This window comes from Camelina sativa, chromosome 8 (genome assembly GCF_000633955.1).
Source record: "Camelina sativa cultivar DH55 chromosome 8, Cs, whole genome shotgun sequence".
NCBI lineage: Eukaryota > Viridiplantae > Streptophyta > Magnoliopsida > Brassicales > Brassicaceae > Camelina > Camelina sativa.
In genome coordinates, this window is record NC_025692.1 from 24,986,392 (window position 1) to 25,001,089 (window position 14,698).

At 34.1% G+C, this 14,698-nt stretch overlaps 5 protein-coding genes and 1 long non-coding RNA gene across 6 annotated transcripts in view; 3 read left to right on the top strand and 3 right to left on the bottom strand.

Annotated features, from left to right (window-relative positions):
• The window catches only part of LOC104709914, a 925-nt gene extending 829 nt beyond the window's left edge, over positions 1–96 (top strand). The window contains exon 2 of the mRNA XM_010426455.2: positions 57–96. Coding sequence (XP_010424757.1) covers positions 57–96 — 40 coding nt within the window. The remainder of the gene's footprint in view (positions 1–56) is intronic.
• LOC104708480 lies at positions 232–969 on the top strand. The gene has a single exon (XM_010425060.2). The coding sequence runs from the start codon at positions 352–354 to the stop codon at positions 829–831; it is 480 nt and encodes a 159-aa protein (XP_010423362.1). The 5' UTR covers positions 232–351; the 3' UTR covers positions 832–969.
• LOC104708479 (HVA22-like protein j) lies at positions 872–2,352 on the bottom strand. Its single transcript, XM_010425059.1, has 6 exons — positions 1,941–2,352; positions 1,741–1,839; positions 1,577–1,633; positions 1,434–1,497; positions 1,154–1,339; positions 872–1,077 (listed from the first exon to the last, which is right to left on the bottom strand). The coding sequence occupies exons 1-6, from the start codon at positions 1,970–1,972 to the stop codon at positions 1,021–1,023; spliced, it is 495 nt and encodes a 164-aa protein (XP_010423361.1). The 5' UTR covers positions 1,973–2,352; the 3' UTR covers positions 872–1,020.
• Positions 6,073–6,743, bottom strand: LOC104708481. Its single transcript, XM_010425061.1, has one exon. It carries the CDS (start codon positions 6,737–6,739, stop codon positions 6,374–6,376), a length of 366 nt encoding a protein of 121 aa, XP_010423363.1. The 5' UTR covers positions 6,740–6,743; the 3' UTR covers positions 6,073–6,373.
• LOC104709915 lies at positions 11,158–12,768 on the top strand. The gene is made up of 2 exons (XM_010426456.1): positions 11,158–12,188; positions 12,262–12,768. The coding sequence occupies exons 1-2, from the start codon at positions 11,379–11,381 to the stop codon at positions 12,766–12,768; spliced, it is 1,317 nt and encodes a 438-aa protein (XP_010424758.1). The 5' UTR covers positions 11,158–11,378.
• On the bottom strand, positions 12,980–14,692 carry LOC104708482. The gene is made up of 3 exons (XR_754771.2): positions 14,597–14,692; positions 13,848–14,010; positions 12,980–13,306 (listed from the first exon to the last, which is right to left on the bottom strand). It is a non-coding gene; the product is annotated as an uncharacterized LOC104708482 (long non-coding RNA).

The following is a 14,698-nucleotide window of genomic DNA, read 5'->3' on the forward strand; positions in this document are numbered from 1 at the left end:
TAAATCTTACTATAAAAATCTGTCCCTCTTGAATTGTTTATGTTATAAAATTGAAGAGAAACTCATATCAAAAATAGAAAAATGGACAAAAAGTAGTAAACAATGATAATTTATATTTTCATAAATTTGTCTCTCTTCCAACCAAAACAATAATTCAGAAAAAAATACAAATAAAAAGAAAGTAAACGTCTCTCTTTAATAATAAAAAATAAATAAAATACACACACAAAGATAGTGACAAATGTTCAAATCATAGACTTCAATAATTGAACTCAGAAGAAGAACAAAACCCAATCAGCCACACATATATTCACATAAACCCAAAAAGAGAAGACGAAGAAGAAGACTTTAATGGAGATTATTCCGCCGTCACAATCTCCGGTAACACCACTCCGCCGTACAAAATCCATCCCCACCATGACGACTTCGAACACTCAAGAAATCCCTTTCGACATCGCTTCAACGCCGCCGTCTTCCTTCGACTACGACCTGATCACCACAAAACCATCTTCTTTCGTGGCCTACACGTCTCTCAGAGACATCATCTCCTCTTCTTCTCCGAGTAACTCGTCGCTCGCTTTACCGATGATTTTTCACGGTAGCTGCTCTCCGGTTATTTCATCCGTCGGAGATATCTCGATTCGTAATCGTCTCGTTAAGCAAGCTGCTCTGTCTTATCTTCAACCAACGGCTTTGACTTCTTCCGACGATTCTCCTGGTTCTCAATTCTTCCGCCGCGTTTGGCTTCAAATCTCCGCCGGGTTACAGTTCTTGAAACGTGTGTTTGATTGGATTTTTCAGTCGATTCGTGTTCCTTTGATTGTCAAATAGTTTTTTTTGATTTGTGAATACATTTGGAGTTTTTCAAGAATTGAACACAAAACTGTTTGATATTACAATAAAAAAAAGTGTTACAAAATTGGTTTTGTTATTGCAATTTCGGTGAACCGTCGGTTTACAATTTGGTTATTGAGATTGTGGGATTAGAAGTAGTAGCTGCACCTTCTTCTGCTAATAGCTTTAACGGAGGAACATAAATGTTTGTTGTCTGTCTTTTGACTTTGATCCGTTATTATTCTGCAGACAAAACAAGTGAATGCAGTTTGGTAAGAGTGGTTTGTCTAATACAGCAATTCTGTTTGTTTTTTTTTACCTTATGGATGACGAATTGTTGTTGGAGATGCCTAAAGATTTGAAGAGTCCAATGGTAGCCACATTGCCATAGTTGAACGATAACTAAATGTCCTCTGATCCTTAAAATAGTGATCCCCTGATCGATGTCTGACTGATGCTTAGTCATATACGGACATACTAGTGTTTCGTAGACGTAGCTAATTCCCTGTTAGAAACCGGAGAAAAGGAGAATGAAATATTGGTTTTTGTGTGAATTAGAAAAACGAATGTTCATGAGATTTTGCTTACTTGCATTGTACCTGTGATTTTGGGTACCATAGATAGATGAGAAGAGCGATTTTGATCTCGCCGTAGAATGGTAACCTGCAAGATGAATCAGAAGGTTTTGTAACAAAGGAACAATTGATGGATGGAGGTTTGTAAATTTCTGGCTACTACTAACCATGATACAGTGATGTCTCCTATTCTTTCAAACACTGTAAGAAGACCAACCAAGATCCTGCAAACCGAATATATGATTTTTGATTAGGATTTAAGAGAATGAAATTCCTTATCCATAAGAAAAAAAAAGGAATCTTCTTTATCTAACTATTGGTAAAGAGTTACCAATATTTGCACCAGTGTCTAAGTTCGTGAATCTCAAGCTTTTTCTTTTCCACGCTTTTGTAGCATCCATATGCTGGGTACGCGTAACCCACAAGCAATCTACAAAAAAATTCCGAAAATCTAAGAGAGGGAAGACGAAAATTGCCAAAAAAAAAAATTACAAGATGAAGGAAGGAGAAGAGATAGAGAGGGTCTCTCACATTATGATTCTTGTAATGAAGTCTCCAAGCATCTTAGATCAACTAACAGAATTTAGTGTTATATAAAGTCTTGAATCAAATCCAAAACCCGGATAAACCGGTTCGTTCAGAGCATAAGAAAATAAGAAGAAGAAACCAAATTAGTTTTAGAATGAGATTCAGAAAAACTGCAAATGAGAGAGAGCGAGAGAGATGATAGTTAGATTGAAATGATTAAAGGAGATGTGGGATAAGAAGAGAAGAAGTTTGGGATTGCTTCAAAAAGAAGCTTCTTTTTTTATTTTAAAGAAAGTCTCTCTCTGTTTAGGAACGTAACGTTGCATTTCTTGGGATGCCGATTTTTTTTGTTCTTCTGCCAAAAACGTTGTAACCGTTTTGCCTCAAAAGTGTAGAAGGTTGATGAGAGAAGAACACCTTTAGTGTTTAGCAAATAGTATACTCTAATGAAATATACAATGGAGATTACAAATGTTTATATAAAGAATAAAACGATAACCTAATTAATCTACTTTCCATAAGTATATACTATCGTAATTATTAACAAATATACTCAAGAATATTATACATATCCTAAATCCTTCTATAAATAGCAACCCGAATTATCATGTTTCTTAATATATTATAGTACAGGTGAAAATAAATGAATCATTAATACAAAAAAAAAACTACAAATATATGTAGGAAAAAAAAAACTCATATAAAGTTCTCCGTACTGGATCGAGGTAAATACTCTTTTTACATGAAGCTATAGGCCCAATGAAAAGCCCAAAAATATATATACTTAGAGGTTAGAATTGGATTTGGCATTTGGAAGAACGTTTAGGCAGAGGAAGGTCTTCTGGAGTGACTTTGTTGTTGGTAAACAGCTTTCATTATTATTTATTAGCTTTGCTACATCAGAGAGCAAAAAATCACACAAGAGAGAATAACATATTAGCCTAATAAATGGCGTTTGCTTTGAAACCTCAGGTTCTGGTTATTAGAATCTCTCACTCTACTATCATAACCTGTACAACAACACCACTTCCTTTGATTCTTCGAACTACATAGAGACAAATTCGTCGACCAACTGAGTCTTTGACTAGGAAATATCCAAACAGTACTCTTTTCATATATATAAATTTATTATTAGTACTGATTACTGTTGCGAATGTTAATGTTTAACATCCAGTGCCTTAACCCTTCTCTAATCTATGTATTTCTATTCATCGCTTTGATGATTAGTGATTTTACAAGAAATTAATAACAACAATCCAAAACTTTAATTGTCTGACAGTATTGCTCCCCATATAAATTGATATGAAAGCTGCCAGTGAGACTTTAGAAGAAAGTAGGAGATATACAATAGAAAACTATCGAAGCTTAAATGTGTACTGCCCTCACAATAAAGAACAGCATCATAAGATTTCAACTACTCAAGTTTAAATGCATTTGAAGACGCAATAATTAATTGATTAAGTATAAAAAAACAAATATAGAGAAATCAAAACTATGGCATACCCTCTTTAAAGCTTGGTCAAATCTTTGAAGGGTTTTTTATTTTTTAAAGAAAAGGATCATCTTAAAGTGTAATAGGATTTGAAAATCAAGCTTAGGCCTCGGGCAACAATAGCATCCGGCTAATTCAATATAAATGTGATCATAAACACTATATATATTAATAATATATTTAGATGATCACTACTTGTAATATGTCATCTCTATCCGCATATTGTATGTTTATGTTGTCGACACAAAAAAAGAAGAAGAAGAATGATTATGTTTTAATATTGCTGATATATAAGTGGATCCAGATACCTAATTTTTCGTAGATATACATACGACTGTGACTAGTCCTACTCCTAATATAACAACATCATGGGGCACCGAATTGTGTGGGCGAAGACTTTAGTACGTGGAACTGAGTGGAGATACGTATCTAAGTAATACATTTGTAAATTATCCTATATTATATTTGTATTTGGACATATCCAAAGAGTCTGAAAACTCGAAACTAATTAATTATGGACATTTTATCCTTCAATAAAACTTATCACAAGTCAAATTACAAAGTACGGATGGATTTTTGCATGCTTTTTCGTATATGTGAACGTGCAATTGCATGCGAATTGCGATAATAGTTTTGCGTTGTGTATTTTGTTGATCTAATTCCTCTTGGTCCTCAAATATCTTAGGTGGGCCTCTTCCTTACAAATGGGCCCACACCAAATCTACTACTACTCTTGTCTCTCTCCCTCCAAAGGCCAATTTATATACTCGTCTTTACATCACACTCATGGCTACTCGTCGTCATCAATGAAATTCATACATATACTCCTCTGATATCCAGCATGAGTATGATTAGATGACTTATTTAGTAGATGGAACTAGTAGTTTTAACATGCAAGAACAGCAATCTCCTAATTCTTATCATAAGTCGTAACCACTCTTCGTTAATTAATGGATGACTCTTCAGCAACCTTAGATTCGTAGTTTTAGTCGGACCAGAGACCGAAAGGGTATAATGCGTTAACGAATAGTCTCTTCACCAGCGTTAAAGTTCTCTACAAATTAAATAACCTATCTTTACAAACGTTGCACATCAAGAAACTAAATATGTATACACTTTGGTTGATGTCTGTTTCCAATAACCAAAACGATGTTAATACCATCTAGCTGGTTTGGTTCTATGTGGGGTTATAAAATTATGACTCTATGAAGGTAGAAACGTTAATCAAAGCAAAGAACCGGCGATAATTGAGAGAAAAGGAGAGGTAGGAAGTAAGAATTGAACAAGGGAACATGGAGCTTTGAAAGATGAGATTACTAAAATTGGAAAGCGGCAACAGAAAGGTGGCATTTAGTGAATGATAAGAAGAGAAATGGAGTTCCTTCTTTTAAAGACATGGCAACTAGTGTAATGACCCCCCAAAACAAAATAAAATTTTAAAAATAAAAATAAGAAGAAGAAGAGAAAGAAAAAAAGAAAAATCGTAGCATCATCATGATGATCATGAATTCATGATAATAATAATTATATTTCTTTGTTTCTTTGAAGAGGTGAGCGAGAAAGAGAGCAATGAAGGTGGAATTAAATTCGTATTTATAATCTGACGTAACGCTCATTACAATTCTCAACTGTCTCAATTACTATTGCATTTATATTTTGGTTTTAATGATCTCTAAATCTTAACATTTTGAACAGCTGTTACCAAAAATATGTGTATATTTATATATATAAATTCAAGCACCTTCCTCTGTTTTTTATTTATTTTTAATTTTAATGCTCTGAACTACTTTCCTCTTTGATTTTTTTACCAGCTCTCATCTTTCTTCGTCGGCATTTTTTTTTTTTTTTTTATATAATGCACTCTGTTTGTAGTTTTATAAGGTGTTTCATGTTTAGAAGCACCTTATCTAACTCTGTTAGTTTTACAACTTTTATCACCTTTCTTGCAAACCAGTTTTCTAGATTTGTCTGCTTTTGTCTTAAATCAAACCATGCAATTGCTCAGGACACAATCTAGTTATGGATTCTTTTGCAGGAAAAAGTAAAAATTCAGCTTTTTGTTAGGCCTGTGATTAGCTTACAAACTCTGAAGACTTTTTGAATGAACAGAGATCTATCTCGAGTTAACATAAAACAAAAATAAACATACATTAATTTTTTTCAGAAAAAAAAAAACAAGAGAATTTGGGGAGTTTTGTGGGGTTCAAATGTTACCAAGTGGGACCAAATAAGGAGTTCTTGTCTAATCTCTAACCAATTTTTGATTTTACCATTCTTTCTATCTTCTGAACTGCTTTTTCAACAAGTACAAGGAATCTATTTAGTTTTCTCTTTACTTTTTTTTTCATTTGGTTATGGGGATCAGGATCAAGCTACATCTTTCACAAGTCATTTTTTTTTTACATCTCCCTTTCCGTGATGTGTAAGCAATCTTTCTGCTACGCTAAGAATGTCTACTTTTGTTATATAGTCAACAACAACACACACACACACCCACACACAAAACGTCTAATTCTTTTATACATACAAGAATCAGATTATCAGCATGAAACAGAGAGAGAGAGATGCTTAGCTTACTTTTAGACATATCCTACAAACAGAGTAGTAGAATTAGAATACGAAGACAACGACACATGTTTTCACTTATATATAAAAATTCTTCTTCCATTAGAGAACTCAAATGGTAGAAAAATGTTGAGAAATAAAAAAGAACAAGAAAAGTTAGTGCTATTCGCGCTCCACTCTTTCTTTGAATAGGTTAACCCTAATTTCATCTCCTACGTACCTTCTCTTCTCTGGATTTTAGAGTGGAGCGTGATTAGCACTACTCTCATAAAAACAACAGCTACATTCGCATAAAAAGAGAGGGAAAAATAAATAAAAGAAAACTAGGCATTAAAAAAAAAAGAGACAGGATTTTTTTTGATTTTACTGATGATCTCTTTCAGTTCCTTCGAGTCTTGCGACCAGAGGAAGCAGCAGCGTTTGCGTTTGCGTTTGAAGCGTTTTCGTGGAGGAAATCAAGAAGAACGGTGCTTTTGCATTTAGGGCATTTAGGATCGTCTTCTGAGAGCATCACGTACATGAGACAACGAGGACATCCGACAAGAACCATCGAGGTTGTCTCTGGACTTGTAGAGTATCTCACAGACGGCTCATCCTGGTTCATCTCCGACGAGACGCATGAGCTTGGCGGTGATGTCGGTGAAGTCGTCGCAGAGCGGGTTGGAGATCGAACCATCCTCCTCTGGCTTGACGTAGGCGGCGAAAGATTCAGCTTCAGTTCCAGCTTTGGACTTCTTCGACTCATCCTTCTGTACGTGTTGAATTGAATTGGATTGGATTAGATTGGTTCAGACAAGAAGAGGATTTATAAGTGGAATTAAGTGAGTTTTGGTCGGAGAAAATACCTTGAAACCTGCGGATTGAGGAGAAGGGTTTCTGTGATCTCAAAAGACTCTGTTACTTGACTCACAAAGAAGAGTCTTCTGTCTTATTTACTGGTGGTTGGATTGCTTCAGCTTAGGCCTTTATATACAAGAAAGAACACAGAGAGAAATATTAAAGAGGTGATAGATAGATTTTTCATTAAGGCTTTAATTTAATTATGAGTGAGAAAGGACTGAGAGAGAAAGAGAGAGAGAATCATAAAGATTTTGAATTGAAGTATACTACTACTAGATGATACTATCAGATGGGTTAATTGATGATTTTAATGCCTCAAGACTCAAAGAGTATCGAATTTTAATTACTTTTCTTTTCAACTTCAAACCAGTAATTTAATTTTCTTAAATGTATTTAATAAATACACAAGAAAATCTGTAGATTTCTTGCAGGAATCCAATTCATTGCATATTAAATATAGAGGAGGAAAAGAACAAGAGATGTGTTTAATGGCTAATACACAGAAATCAAATTAAATACTCAACTGAACAACCATTATTTATTTTTATTTTCTTCATAAGAGTTAATATATGGAACCAAGAAATTAAATGGCAACCAACTTGAATTAGATGTTTATACTAGTAGTAAAAGTCGGAAAAAAAATCATAATTTCGAAGTAAAAGAAAAAATATACAGTCAAAGAAATTAAATTGAAATTGAAGAAACACAAACAAAATTAAGTGGCAAGACACCAGAATTGGTACAGAGAACCCCAAATACAAGCCAAATATATAAAAGGGTGAACCACCTCCTGGCCTTTAGTTTTATTAAAAGTTTTATGAGAGGGGGGACAAAAGTATAAATTATGCAACTTCCGAAACTACCCATCACTATTTTCTTAAATCTCATAATTGCTTTTTTTTGTTTTTCTTTTCAATTAGAGTATATGTTTTTTTGGCTTGTTGAAAGTTTGGGGACAAGGAAGAAAACTGAGGATGAGATGATGAGAGAGTTTGAGAGAGCAAAGTGATCATATAAACCCCATCATCAAGTATTTTAGAGTGGGTCCAAGGTTTGGTAGTCAAGTTTTGTAGTTGAAAATATGAATAAACAGATCTGTTGGTGGATCTTAATTAAGCTCTGATCAATTGTGTTTATCTGTTATATATCAAATCAGTTGATTGATTATAGGAGTTTTCACTTTTCACTATACAACTGCAAACCTCTATAAACCAATAGTTTGTGACAAATTCTAGAGATTTTGAATGAATATGTAAAATGCTACTGTTCTCAGTCTCTATATGATATATAGATGGTGACTGTCTTGCGCTGTTTATTTATATACAAGGAAGAATCGTACCAACAGTACCTGATCAGTCTTATACAAAACTTTGATATGGTTGCTTGTTCTATTATTCTTGATTGTTCACACAATTTTTTAAAAATCGAATATTGATAAAAGTATTTAAAAACATTATATGCTAATAAAACCAAAGTTTGTATTAGTGTTAATGACGATTCACATGATAAAATTAAATTTTACTAAATATGAAAAATAAATATAGCGATGCCAAGGTTAGTAATGGCTATACTACAAAACAACTTAGCTTCACACCCAAAGCAAAACTAGTATTTGCAGCGTGACTTAATTTCCCATGTGAAGTTATTTAATGAAATTTGGAAGAACGTTTATTATTTTACTTGTTTAATAAATAGTCTAACAAATTAGTATCTACTACTGTATTTTTTTCACAACTTTAAATAACTTAATTATAATCGTAAGAATACGGATACAATATATATACAACTGCATGCTAGTATTATGAAAGTTGACAACATTACAATTAATTCCATTTAAATAAATTTAATACCATGTTTGGCTGGATTTACAATTAATGTTAGGCCCGTATTTATCAGTATCTTAAAGTATTGTATCAATATCTTTAGATTAACTAGTTTATCATGCTTAATTAGACTAATATTATTACATCAACCATATATATTGTATCCACAACTAAAAAAAGATCAATGTAAGAATCTTAAATGAACAAAAAACATATTTATAAAATATAGTAGTCCGCGTCAATGATACTCTCTCCGTTTTATAATATATAATATATGATGTTATTTTCTATATTCAAATTCGTATAATGATAATGTTATCGAATGTGTGGGAGATGCGAGAAATAGAATATAATGTTTAGGATTTGGGTGGGACCAATTTTTTTTTCTTTTAAGTCTTATAGGCACTTAGATTAGCTTCTTCCTCGTAAATCTACTTCTTTGTTCTTTGGTCCCATTTTTTTATCTCTCTATTTTGGCCCAAAATAATCTGACTTTATGTAAATGAAAAGAAGCTTCGAATTCGTTTCGTACTTATAATAATAATATGAGTGGCTAAGTCAAACGGCTATCGTTACAACTTTAGCAGCATAACTTTTTTTAAAAGGTTAATAATAGATTAATTACATATATAATCATTGGATGTGTGAACTGCCTAGTGAATGGATGGTGTGGACTTATTTTCGTTACAGAGATTTTTGTTTTAAACAATTAGTATAAGATTCGTTGAAAGAAATTCATTATCTGCAGTTTATACATATACTCATTGTAACTCATGTTTTTGTGACACGACATTAACAATTTCAAGAAAACAAGCAAAGGGAGCATTCAATAAATTGGGTACCCTTAATTGCACCAATCAATGTGCAACTTGATATCACATGCATCAAAGATCATACTATCATTGTGAAGATCGTATCTTTCAACACAAGGACAAATAAACAATTTTCTTAACAAATTACAAATTACTTGAGTATGTATTCTCTCTACTTAGTTTTTTTTTTTCTTTTTTTATTGTTTTTTTTACAATCTATGCGATTATCTTTAGTAACAATGTCTTAACCAGTGGGGCAACGTAATTGCCTCTCATCCTATCTTTGGCGATAAAAAACTATTTAGTTGACTTGTCGAATTAATAGCATTCGTGTAAACGACGTGGGCACATTCACAAACACTAATGCTGACTTGTTTTTTGTTTTCTTTTGTTGTTTTTCTCTCTTTTGGTAAAGAGTTACCATTGCTGACTTTAGAGATTAGTTATTTAGTTATTCCTCGCTCATCGCGTCAAACAAGAAGAATAAAAAACCAACGTGATATCACCAACAAAAAAACAAAAAACAAATGTAAAGGTGATAATTCGAACCGTATTTTCATTCTTTTAAGCCCCGGTCAATATTCTTGTTAAGCGTTCATATATGTTTGCCATAAGTGATATGACCAGCACAACATACATACGACATTAATTAGTTGTATCGTTACTTTTATCGATCGGCAGCCCTAACTTGAAGCATCCAAGGTCACATTATCGTGCTTTATATAACGTAATTATCCCCTATATATTTAACCTAAATATGAAAGTCAAGATATATCTTACATATTCAACGAAACGCGAGATGTTAATAATTATATTGAATCATAATGTTGACAATTCATGCATATGGGAAGTACGTAAATAACGAGCGTGGAAGATGGGTCAGCGAGAGGAGGATCATAAAGATTGAAACGATAACAACGGATCTATTTCATGTGGTGTAAAACTCCAAAACTCTTTAATAATTAAAAGTCAAAAGATGTTATCAAGATTTAATTATGAAGATGTTATGAAGAAGATTGAGGAATTCATTTACACAATATACATATCTACTTCAGAATAAACATTTTGAGTTTTGGGTTGATCTAATACCATCTGAATAGTTATATATCCATCTAACATTTCCTCAAATTTTTGTGATGTCAATATACATATATTATATACGTAGCATTCAAGTGATGCTATTTGACAATTTATTTATAAGAATGCTATTTAAAATAAATAACTATAATGTTTGATTATCAATGACTTGGCCATTAGAATTTATATGGGGACTACTGAAATTGGAAAGACGTACTATTTACCCCTCAAAACTACCATATCGTACCGATTATCCCTGGAACTTTGACCTCCTACTAGAATCCCTTCCAGCTTATATCCTCTTTCTAATTCCCTCCGAATTAATACTTTTATGTCTATTTCCTCAATTAAATTAACCTTCTCATCTATTTCCCCATCGACCTCGATTAACACGGTTTACTGTTTTAGTTAACCGACAGACAATTCTTATTAACCAAAATAACCAAATTAAACCATTTTTAACCAATTGACAACCCGATTAGATCACTTAACCTAAAAAAACCCAAAAATCCCCAAATCGTTTTTTCTCTTTCCATCTACGAACCCTAGATCCCTAAATTGATTCTTCTTTCTTCGAATCGTTTTGTTATCTCTTGCTCTTGGCTCTTGGGATAGCGTTAGTCCCTGTTGTTAATCCACCTATTGGAGTGGAGTTCGACGAGGAAGGCGAGGATCGAGATGAATTTCACATCGATAAGCTTGCGACAGATTTTACAGAAACGGAGGAATCGATTCGTCATAACGTGTATCTAGAGAGTGACGAAGAGTCTGGGGGTAATGGTCGTGGTGGTGCTGCGCGTGGGGGACACCGATCGTTCGTGGCGATGGTATAATGTATAAAGGGCAGAGTTTCTACAATGGAATCACGTTTAAGGAGTGTGTGACTGACTATGCACTGGCAACAGGTTGTAATCTGAAGCAATACAGGTACGATAGAGATAGAATCGGGTTTAGGTGTGTTGGTGCTAAGGGAAAATGTCAATGGAAAGTTTATGCTGCGTCTCTTCATAATGAGTCGATGTGGAGGATTACGAAGTACACGAACACCCATGTTTGTGTGCCTAATGGAGAATGTGAGATGTTTAAGGTCCCAGTCATAGCTAGGTTATTTCTTGATAAGATTAGAGAAGAACCAGATTATTACATGCCTTTAAAGATGGAACAGACCATAATGGAGAAGTGGAAGATATCAGCTACGAGAGGTCAATGTCAAGCTGCTAGGAGAAAGGCATTGGCATGGATAGCGAGTGAATATGACACTCAATTTGAACGTCTTCGAGACTATGGAGCTGAGATATTGGAAGCAAATCAAGGGTCTGTGGTAGAGATTGATACGGTGAAGAATGACGCTGGTCATGATGTGTTTAAGCGATTCTATGTATGCTTTGATGTTCTTAGGAAAACATGGAAAAAAACCTGCAGGCCACTAATTGGGGTTGATGGTTGCTTCTTGAAGGAAAAGATTAAGGGTCAGTTGTTGGTGGCTTTAGGAAGAGATGCAGACAATGCTATCTATCCAATAGCATGGAGTGTTGTTCAGGTTGAGAACACAGATAATTGGAGCTGGTTTGTGAATAGGCTGAAGATAGACTTGGAGTTAGGTGATGGAGATGGTTACATTATGGTTTCTGATCGCCAAAAGGTATTTTTTTTTTGTTATGTTTTATGCTTTGTGTGATTTGGATCAGTTTCTAATGAATTTAACTTTGTTTCAGGGATTGATTAAGGCTGTTGAGTTAGAATTACCAAAGATTGAGCATCGTAAATGTGTTAGGCACATTTATGGTAACCTAAAGAAGACTCATCCAGACAAGAAGCAATTGAAGAAACTGCTTTGGGATCTAGCTTGGAGCTACAACACTAGAGATTACGAAGAGAGATTGGAGAGGATTCACGCATATGATAGCAAGGTCTATGAAGATGTCATGAAGACTAAACCAAAGACATGGTGTAGGGCATTCCACAAGATTGACAGCTATTGTGAGGATGTTGAAAACAACTCAGTGGAGTCTTTCAACAATACAATCAACAAGGTGAGAGAGAAACCATTTGTGGCTATGTTGGAGACTGTTAGAAGGCTTGCCATGGTTCGAATTGGGGGTTTTCGTTTTAAAAGAGAAGAAGAAGTAGTCGGGTCGGGTTTTAAATGTTACCCGGTTATAAATTGCTTTCATACCGGTTTAAGATGGGTTTCTATCGGGTTTACTAACAAAACCGTGTAAACCCAGACGGATGGGGAAATAGTCATAGAAGTATGAATTCGGGGGGAAATAGAAGGAGTAGATAAGTTGGAAGGGGTTCTATTAGGAGGTCAAAGTTCTAGGGACATTCGGTACGATATGGTAGTTCCGACGGGGAAATAGGACGTCTTTCCACTGAAATTAGTACAATTTGGATTTGGGCACAAAATACTCGGTAAGTAAAAATTTCTTGAGTTGTAGCTTTTTTTCTATTTTTTTTGTGTGTCCTAGTTTTATAGCAGAATCTGGTCTTTTCATAAAAGTCCAAGTTATTGAGTCAACCAAGCTAAGTAGTCCCACACTTTCAGTATTATGATAAAAATACAAGAAAATGAAAAATAAACCAAATGGCATGCCTTGGCTATACATACTTGATGTACTTCAAAATAGGACCATTCGTCTTTGATTTCTCCTTCAAAGTACAGTCAAGTGTAGTGCTTAGAAAGAGGGGCTATGGTATTTAGATTGATCAAGAATCTGGATTTAGGCTTATGGAGGGTTAGAGAGACAAAGCTTCAATCTGCACACACACCAAGAATGTGATTCAGAATACAGTACTCAGAATCATCTAGAGTGAAAACCTTTCATCTTCAAGCAAATTTGTACTATCTCTGGCCAGCTTATAATAGTTCTCAATTACCTCTTAAAACTCTTCTGATCTATTGACATCTCTGAGGTTATATGTCGAGACAAGAAGCAAATCACATGTGAAACATGAATGTAGCTGATCAACTAACAATGAAAGTTTATATGGAAAACTAATTTTAATAAGTCTGGCCCAGATAATAATATAGAAAACATGCGCCAAATTCATGTGTCTTAATTATATCCAATATAACCAATAGTATCTCCTAGTGCATCTTAACACTTAAATTCTAGCCACTAGTTGGGACACTTAAATTCTAGCCATCCATATCTAAAGCCTAAATTAATAGGTAATGTCAAAATTCATCAATAGAAACTGTTTAGTCAATTAATGCTTTCAATCAAGCATCACCATTTCACAGTGGTTTTAAATAGGAAAGCAACTGTGAAACATGTGCCAAGGGAAAGCGATATACCTGTAAAAATGGATTAAACACCTCTTAACAGCAGCTGATCAAGCTCAGTTTCTAGCTCCCTCAACTCAACCTCATTTTCATTTCTGCATTGCAGCAACTGCCTCCTTAGATCTCGAATCAGCTCATTAAGCTTTTGAATTTTCTTTTCTTGAGAGAGTATTTTCTGTCACAAATATAATTCATATTGTCATTAGATCATCATACTATGAAATATATCCTTTGGCAATCATATCGGTTGGAGGACTCAAGATTGGGATCTGCTCAAAGGGATGAGATGAAGCTGGAAACTAGCCCTTAATGTGTGTTCCCAAGATAAAACTGAACTCGCATATCAGAAAAAAGCATATCTCAAAGTTGTCACAGAACCACAAAATGTGGAAATTTGGCTAGTTATCAACTAATTACTACATTTATGATAAACTTTAGAGAGCTATAGGGGATTAAACTATATCTGGAGTGAGTAGCTAAAGTGTATGTAAGAGAATAAAACTACAGAGTAATACAAAGTCCACAGTAACAAGAAACATGAAGAAGCAATTAGACTTAGAGTGGTAAGAGATGAACTGTGTTTCAGTTCAACATCTAACGAAACTAAGCAAGTCACTAAAACGAAATATGTCACTGAGAAGGCATTGCACAAACAAAGTATCAGTTTTTAAGAACTCATCTCCATCCTTAGGTCAACATACACAACAACTCTACATTGTTTGAATTCTACCAAAGAGTAAGAGACATGAATAAAGACAAACCTTTTCATGCAGAGATTCTTTGCCTTGTGGTATATGTTGCTCTTGATCTGAAAGAATGAGAGGACGACTAGTCTCAGTTTCACTATCAGCTTGTTCATTCCA

Bases quoted from the DNA above. Each gene is read 5' to 3' on its own strand.
- LOC104708480 (XM_010425060.2), top strand. From the start codon at position 352: ATGGAGATTATTCCGCCGTCACAATCTCCGGTAACACCACTCCGCCGT.
- LOC104708479 (XM_010425059.1), bottom strand. From the start codon at position 1,972: ATGCTTGGAGACTTCATTACAAGAATCATAAT. The intron at 1,498-1,576 runs GTTAGTAGTAGC...TTCATCTTGCAG, and splicing joins GGAGACATCACTGTATCATG to GTTACCATTCTACGGCGAGA. The intron at 1,078-1,153 runs GTAAAAAAAAAC...TTTTGTCTGCAG, and splicing joins AACAATTCGTCATCCATAAG to AATAATAACGGATCAAAGTC.
- LOC104709915 (XM_010426456.1), top strand. From the start codon at position 11,379: ATGTATAAAGGGCAGAGTTTCTACAATGGAATCACGTTTAAGGAGTGT. The intron at 12,189-12,261 runs GTATTTTTTTTT...ACTTTGTTTCAG, and splicing joins TGGTTTCTGATCGCCAAAAG to GGATTGATTAAGGCTGTTGA.
- LOC104708481 (XM_010425061.1), bottom strand. From the start codon at position 6,739: ATGAGTCGAAGAAGTCCAAAGCTGGAACTGAAGCTGAATCTTTCGCCG.